Source organism: Rhagoletis zephyria, unplaced genomic scaffold (genome assembly GCF_001687245.7).
Source record: "Rhagoletis zephyria isolate East Lansing unplaced genomic scaffold, Rhagoletis_zephyria_1.1 Rzeph_scaffold_01011, whole genome shotgun sequence".
NCBI classification, from domain to species: Eukaryota; Metazoa; Arthropoda; class Insecta; order Diptera; family Tephritidae; genus Rhagoletis; species Rhagoletis zephyria.
Genome location: NW_016158095.1, coordinates 1 through 8058, shown reverse-complemented (window position 1 = coordinate 8058; position 8058 = coordinate 1). Strand labels below are relative to the sequence as shown.

Below are 8058 nucleotides of genomic sequence, written 5' to 3'. Positions count from 1 at the left end.
GCACTCCATTGCTTTACAATTGAGGCTGCTTCAGCAAACGTTTTAGTGCACTCCATTGCTTTGCAATTAAGGCTGCTGCAGAAAACTGCAGCAGCATCTCTGCGGGACTGATAAGTTAATGGGCTGTTTTTGCTTACGCGTAAAAGCACATTTAGTGCATTTAGCTCTAAATGCTACTCTAAATGTACATTTATCCATACCAAATTCGTCACCTAAATGCAACTATATGCAACTCCATTTTTGCATTAAGAATCTAAATGCTAAAAGCAACCCTGTGATCTTCCAAAATTTCCACGATTCGAACATGGTTTAATGAGAAAAAGTGGCAACATTGCTTTTTCGCGTATACAGTGGCTAGCTGCGTTTCAGGGATCGCCGATCGAGATAAAGAAAAGTTACGCCAATTCAACATCGATGTGATGCTGATAGAAATCTGGATCAATTTGTGATCAAATCTGTTTGTTTTGTTTCCTAATTAAGTGAGGAAATTTTAATTGACAGCACCGAGAAATGAATATATACACAAACAAATGTTCGGTTNGTCATGTGGTCAGCTTATGGTATTTGAATTTCAAAATATTGAATTCGTTTTGGGTAAGTTATAAGCTTCCCAAAATGTCGCAGTTTTGGTGTGTTCACCCTTTAGCCACTGTATACGCGAAAAAGCAATGTTGCCACTTTTTCTCATTAAACCATGTTCGAATCGTGGACATTTTGGAAGATCACAGGGTTGCTTTTAGCATTTAGATTCTTAATGCAAAAATGGGGTTGCATTTAGTTGCATTTAGGTGACGAATTTTATACGGATAAATGCAATGCAATTTTCCACGTCGGTCTGCCAAGGATGCCACTTGGATAATAGGTGCAAAGCGTCTTCTAAGACATTTATATTGTCATGGGATTCCCATAGGCTTGGCCAAAAGTTCCGGGGAATCGATGGTCGAAATAAAAATCACAAACCATCGTGAAACCCGATTCATCAAAATGCCTGATGGACCTCTTGGAGTACGAGCAGCATTGAGTGCAGGAATGCAGGTAGTAATAGTGCCTGACCAGCCTGTGCCGAAGAAACTCTACGAAGGGGCAACAATAGTTTTCAAATCGTTACAAGATTTCAAACCAGAATATTATGTCTTGCCGCCATTTCCCTCAATTTAAATAGTTTACTTTCGAAATGTTCCCAAATTTATCCTGTGTGTAGTGATAAATCTAACAACTAAAAGATTAATAATGAATTATGCATACATTTAAGTATATTTTATTCGTCTGAAATAGTCTCTATTTTTAATCTGATGCCCTTCTTGATGACTTTAAGTCTTTGTTACAGCTTCCAACTGCTTTTGTATTTCCGGTGCTGATTGGTTCGTCAATGGAACAGACGTCTCTTTACCTAAAGCTATTGAAATAAGAAGTTAGAATCTCTTAATCTTGTTCATTATAGGATCATACCAAATCGTGCCCATAAACGTGGTTGAATTCCTGAACATTCACGTATTAGAATAGGCAAATCTGGATTGTTCTTTTTAAGGCTGGGATAAAATTTTTCCACAAACTCCCTAAAAAGAAATTTTTTTATTAGACAAGTTAAAATTTTACTTAGAAAAATGGTAATTCTCTAGGTTAGGATAACAACCGCTAAAAAAGGTCCGGAAATGTCGGTAGGGGTACCAATCGCGTTTCGGTCCCCGTATTAACAATCCGGAGGGGGAGAGCTAATATTATTAACCATTTAAAAGTTATAAACAAAAAACTATTGTTAAATTTCGTTGTTTTGTATGGGCAATTACCCCGACAAAGAAAAATTTTTTAGTTTCACTAAATGCGGCCTTGGTTTGATATATATATCATATATATAAATAATGAAATATTTTAATAAAAAATCGCGCGGTTTTTTATTAAAAATTTTCGCCTGCGGCGCTTTTTCCATAAAAATCAATACTTCGATAAATAATGAAAATTTTTAATAAAAAATCGCGCGATTTCTTATAAGTAATAAAAGTGAATAAATGATTTTGTTTGCATAAAACAATAACCGGAGACGTTGTAATAGTGTTTTAAAAGTGGAAACTGGTGATTTAGTGCATTTTTGACGTGATAATTGCTCATAGAAAACAACGAAATTTTGTTGTTTTAGAAAATACGATATAGAAAGAAGAAACACTGCGTAAGTTACGTGTAGGAACATTGAAAGTTATTCTTTCCAAGAGGTTAGGGCAATCAACCGATCCATTCTAGAGATTGGCAACGAATGAGCAAGCAAGATAAGCAGATCTGCTACTTAGAGTTTGTAAATTTAGAAGTGCACAACGTGATTCATATGAGGGAATGGGTTCACTAAAATTCAGTGAGCGTAAAGCAAATTTTATAAATTTTTTTCTGTATCCGTTCTAATCGCGTGATATGAGAATTGTGGTATGGTCTCCAAATGAATGACGCATACTCCAACCTGGATCTTACTAGAGTAATATAAAGCAGCTTCAAAGTGTATGGATCGTAAAAAGATGAACTATTACGCCGGACGAAAGCCAGCATCGCGTATGATTTGCCAACTATATATTCGATATGCGTGGAAAAATTTAGTTTCGTGTCGAAGTAGACACCTAGATCCTTGACTTCATTAACATGATTAAGAGGAGATCCAGAAATATGATAGCGCGTGTGGAGCGGAATTAGCTTTCTGGTATAAGTACAATGTGAGCACTTATTTATATTTAGATGAAGACGGTTTCGTTTGCACCAATCGTGTAGTTTAACGAGTTCTCCTTGAAGGGCAATGGAATCGTTTATACATTTAATGACGGAGTAAATTTTGAGATCGTCCGCATATAATAGATATTTAGATGACGAGAAGCAGGACCCTATGTCATTAATAAATAAAATAAACAACAGTGGTCCAAGTATACTACCTTGAGGAACACCCGACGTCGCAATAAAAGGCTGTGAGTAGACATCCTCGAACACAACCATGCAATTTCTGTCAGACAAATATGATTTAATCCACTCCAAAAAATTAGAGTGGAAACCCATAGAGAATAATTTAGACACTAAGACCTTGTGAGAAACTCTGTCAAATGCCTTTGAAAAGTCAGTATATATTGTGTCGACTTGCTGGCCTGCTTGAAAAGCAGAGAGACAATCTTCCGTAAAAATCGCAAGATTAGAGACTGTGGACCTTCCTTTAATAAAACCATGTTGGTTTGGACTAATTAAGCTGCTAACTGAGAATGACAATTTCACCTTAATAACACATTCAAAAATTTTCGCTACTGTGGTTAACTTTGAAATTGGTCTATAATTAGATACATCATTTTTGTTGCCACTTTTAAAAATCGGGGTTATCTGAGCCTTTTTCCAATCATCAATAAATTTACCCGATGCTAAAGACATATTAAAAATCAGTGTCAAAGGTTGGATTAATGCAGGGCATTTTTTAAAGAGTATGGCTGAAAGGCCATCAGGATCCATAAGATTTGAGGTTTTAAGTGAATCAATACCACTACCAACGTCCACTTCCGACAGTATAAGCGACCCAAACGCAGGTAGGCATTCAGGAATAAAGGCATTAGCATGGGTAATATCTGAGTCGGAGACAAAATTTGAGGAGAAAAACTCGGCAAAAATATTGGCTGCTTCCTCGGGACAACTTGCATGTTTATCCTTATAAAAAACAGACGCAGGAATGCTGGATTTCGAAGATTTGGATTTAATATAACTCCAGAATGCTTTAGGATTTTTTTTTATATTAGCTTCCTGGTAATTAACGTATTTAGCGTAGAGTAACTTATCGAGTTCATTAAATTTCTTTAAATATAATTGGTATTGCTCATAATAAAATAGTAGTTTAGTCGCTTTAAACTTTTTATGGTACTTATTTTTACGATTTTTAAGATGCTTTAGATGTTTAGTATACCAAGGTATCTTATACGTTTTTCTTGGAAAAGTAGGGATATTATTTACGCAAACCTCATAGATTAATGATTTGAAAAGACCAAAGGCCTTCGCAGTATCTAAGTTACCAAGTAAGTGAGACCAATCGTACCCCTGAATAATATAATTCAAGTCATTAAAATTGCACAAGTTATAATTTAATTTGGGACGAGAACTAAATTGTGGAGCAGCAAAATATTCATAGAACTGTAGGCTTATAACTAGAGGAATATGGTGCAAGTTTTCAGCTGAGATCGGAGAACTACAAACTGACAATCGAAAATGCAAATTATTAGATAAAAAAACTAGATCTAAAAGCCGATTATGCTTGTTAAAAAAGCCATTGACTTGACATAAACCAATACTTAAGAGACTGTCAATAACAAGGATTTCACTTTCACTAGAAATATTTACAGGAGTTAAGACAAATAGGCTGTTCAAATTACGCCAAGAAATATTACATAAATTAAAATCCCCAAGAACACAAAGTTGGTGATCTCCTATACTAGAACTTAATGAAATAATATTATCGATATGTGCCTTGTAAATCATATAGTTGCTGTTCGGAGGAATATATGAGGCACACAGAAAGAGTAGTCCACCCGGGCACCGCACACTGACGCATAGTTGATCAAGAATAGAGTCTGCATTTTTCAAATTGATAGACGCTGAACAGAGTTTACGTTGTACCGCGATTAAAACTCCACCACCTCTCGAACACCCAGTTTTTAATTCATCTCTATCCTTCCGAAATACATTATAGAGAGTAGCATCAAAGAATTCAGCATCAAAGAAATTTGGGGTTAGCCAACTTTCAATTATAATGAAAATGTCATATTCTTGATGTGAGCTTAGTCTACGAACCACATCACCTTTAGATCGCATGCCAGACACATTATGAAAATAGATTTTCAGCTCATTCGCAGGTTTAACATTTACTAGGCTGGTTGAGACTGTTTTTCCTTTCTTTGTAAAAAACGAAAAGGACGAACCGTAACATTAGCAGGCCAGATTTCGGGCATAAGCAGCTTACGAAAGAGCCCTTCTGGAACACCCAATTTAAAATTCACATGTTTTAGAGACTCAGTTGCCGCATCTTTCTTTACAAGTTTGAAACAGGATAAAAGGTTTTTAGAGATGCCCGAATGTTTTTCTACATATATAAGTATATCATCAGTCTCCACTGATGGCATAAACGAGGCGAGATGAAGCCACTTTAAATGCTCGGCAACCTTAAGATCAGCGTTAGTACTGGATCCAAAAACCCGCAGATCATTCACTTTCTTAGCATTATTGTTACGAGGTACATTAGCCCCGATATCATTAAGATCATTAATGCGCGTAGAAGGCGAAGCGGCTGTATTAATAGGTAATCGCATATTGGCACACCCTAATGCAGTTAAAGTGTTTGCATTTGGATTAGCACAGGCAATGTCGCGCGCTGCGGAATTAGTAGAAAGAGGGATAGGCGATGAAGCGTGATTAACATTAGATTGCACAGAAAATGTATCAGCAGCAGCAGCGTAATTTGTAATTGAATTATAAGAATCATCGGTGTTGATTTCCGCAACAGCACCGGCAGGAGACCTAACAGAGCGATTTCCATTCGATTGCACGGAATTAGTGCCAGCAGCGGCAGCAGCAGCGTAGCTCATACCGGGTAAAGATGTATTAGCAGCAACAACAGCATTAGCAGTGCACGGGCTTGATGGCTTCGTGGTGGTAGTAGTAACAGCAGGTAAATTGACAGTGCAATCTGCGACAGTATTTGCATCCATGAGGACACCAACTTGACGTACAGTATTAGAGCCATGCGAACAAGTATTAGTATTAATATTAGTATTAGTATTAGGCAACAAAACAGCATCAGCGAACGACGAGCAAGATGGTCTAGTAGAAGCAGTGCTAAGAGAGACAGCAGGTGTAGATTGAAGAGCAACGGATGACAGCGATGTAGGCGCAGTAATAGAGGTGTATGTGCTATCGTTAGTTACAAGTGTATTGACAGCTGTAGCGATTGTCACAGCAGAATCCAAATGAGCGGGAGAGATACCGTTAACGTTACTGACAAACTGTGCCCGTGGCGAATTAAATGCATGAGAGACAGTGGAAAACTCCAAAACACCAGGCGAGGAAAAATAGTAGTTATTGTGGTAAGAAATATTAGCAGCAGTTTTTCTGGCATTGAATTCCGCAGCCATCATATCAGCATTCACAGCGTTAAGGTTATTTGCACTCGAGTTGTTGTTGGTCGAATGCAAGGAGATTATTAGATCTTTTATTGCATCAAATTGTTTCGACAAATCTTTGAATTTAGCATCAAAGGTATTTGAAATAAGATCAATACTAAGCTTTTGAGTTCCCAGAACTGCATCCAGAGCCTTAACGAGTTTCTCTGGCATGACAACACACTCATCACAAATATATAATAGATTACGTTTTGTTTTGACCAAATTGAAATCGTATTCAGAAACGTCTTTGCAGCAAACACGATGAAAAAATAGGGGGACCGAAACGCGTCGTTTGGTACCCCTCCCGACTTTTCCGGACCTATTTTAGAGGTTGTTACCCTATACTAGAGAATTACCAGAAAAATAAGTTATCTAATAGAAAAAAAATATTTTTAAAACAAGTTTTCTAAATATAAACGAAATCGGACAGTAAATACTGCTTTACCAAATATGTCGACTTATACGCCACTTATCGGCAAATTTTTGAAGTGAAACTTCTTAGGCGTCGGTATCGCAAAAATGGTGAGTGAAATTTTTAAAACAGAAAATGTTACATGAATAAGAAGGAAGATATAGTACAGAGAAGGGGAAAAAAGAAAGCGACGTGTTACGGCTATGCAAAGCAATAGTAGAGAGAGTACGAGGCGAGGTATTGATTTGAATAAAAATTTTCATTATGTATCGAATTATAGATTTTTATAAGCGCCGCAGGCGAAAATTTATCATTATTTATTTATCGAAGTATTGTTTTTTTTTTAAGCGCCGCAGACGAGAATTTGTAACAAAAAATTGCGTGATTTTTTATAAAAATTATTATTATTTATCGAAGTACTGATTTTTGTGAAAAAAGTGCCGCAGTCGAAAATGTTTAATAAAAGATCGCGCGATTTTTTATAAAAAATTTTGATTATTTATCGAAGTATTGGTTTTTTTTTTTAAAAAGCGCCGCAGGCAAAAATGTTTAATAAAAAATCTAGCGATTTTTTTATAAAAAATTTTCATTATTTATCAAAGTATTGATTTTTTTGAAAAAAGCGCCGCAGGTGAATCCGCACTTAGGGATTATAACCCTCTCTAAGCAGAATTCTCCTTTCTGTTTTGCGAAGAAAAGGGACTGAACACCTTTTGCAGAGAATACGTTTCTGCGTAGGCGGCCTTCGGCCGCACTTAGGGATTATAACCCTCACTAAGTAGAATTCTCCCGTCTGTTTTGCGAAGAAACGGAGCTGAACACTTTTTGCAGAGAACACCTTTCTACGTAAGCGGCCTTCGGCCGCACTTAGGCATTATAACCCTCACTAAGTAGAATCCTCCCGTCTGTTTTGCGAAGAAACGGAGCTGAACACTTTTTGCAGAGAACACCTTTCTACGTAAGCGGCCTTCGGCCGCACTTAGGCATTATAACCCTCACTAAGTAGAATCCTCCCGTCTGTTTTGCGAAGAAACGGAGCTGAACACTTTTTGCAGAGAACACCTTTCTACGTAAGCGGCCTTCGGCCGCACTTAGGCATTATAACCCTCACTAAGTAGAATCCTCCCGTCTGTTTTGCGAAGAAACGGAGCTGAACACTTTTTGCAGAGAACACCTTTCTACGTAAGCGGCCTTCGGCCGCACTTAGGCATTATAACCCTCACTAAGTAGAATCCTCCCGTCTGTTTTGCGAAGAAACGGAGCTGAACACTTTTTGCAGAGAACACCTTTCTACGTAAGCGGCCTTCGGCCGCACTTAGGCATTATAACCCTCACTAAGTAGAATCCTCCCGTCTGTTTTGCGAAGAAACGGAGCTGAACACTTTTTGCAGAGAACACCTTTCTGCGTAGACGGCCTTCAGCCGCACTTAGAGATTATAATAGCCCAGTTATGCATACTTTCACTGCTATACCATTTTTACGTAAAAA

At 37.4% G+C, this 8058-nt stretch overlaps 3 protein-coding genes across 3 annotated transcripts; 1 reads left to right on the top strand and 2 right to left on the bottom strand.

Moving 5' to 3' along the window:
* Positions 1-729: 729 nt before the first annotated feature.
* On the top strand, positions 730-1166 carry LOC108362440 (probable pseudouridine-5'-phosphatase). Its single transcript, XM_017615409.1, has one exon. The coding sequence runs from the start codon at positions 811-813 to the stop codon at positions 1156-1158; it is 348 nt and encodes a 115-aa protein (XP_017470898.1). The 5' UTR covers positions 730-810; the 3' UTR covers positions 1159-1166.
* Positions 1167-1228: 62 nt separating this feature from the next.
* Positions 1229-4823, bottom strand: ND-B8 (NADH dehydrogenase (ubiquinone) B8 subunit). The gene is made up of 3 exons (XM_017615410.1): positions 4800-4823; positions 1450-1615; positions 1229-1396 (listed from the first exon to the last, which is right to left on the bottom strand). The coding sequence occupies exons 1-3, from the start codon at positions 4821-4823 to the stop codon at positions 1311-1313; spliced, it is 276 nt and encodes a 91-aa protein (XP_017470899.1). The 3' UTR covers positions 1229-1310.
* A 20-nt stretch (positions 4824-4843) lies between these two features.
* On the bottom strand, positions 4844-6343 carry LOC108362439 (uncharacterized). The gene is made up of 2 exons (XM_017615407.1): positions 5113-6343; positions 4844-5082 (listed from the first exon to the last, which is right to left on the bottom strand). Exons 1-2 carry the CDS (start codon positions 6327-6329, stop codon positions 4866-4868), a joined length of 1434 nt encoding a protein of 477 aa, XP_017470896.1. The 5' UTR covers positions 6330-6343; the 3' UTR covers positions 4844-4865.
* Between the last annotated feature and the right edge of the window lie 1715 nt (positions 6344-8058).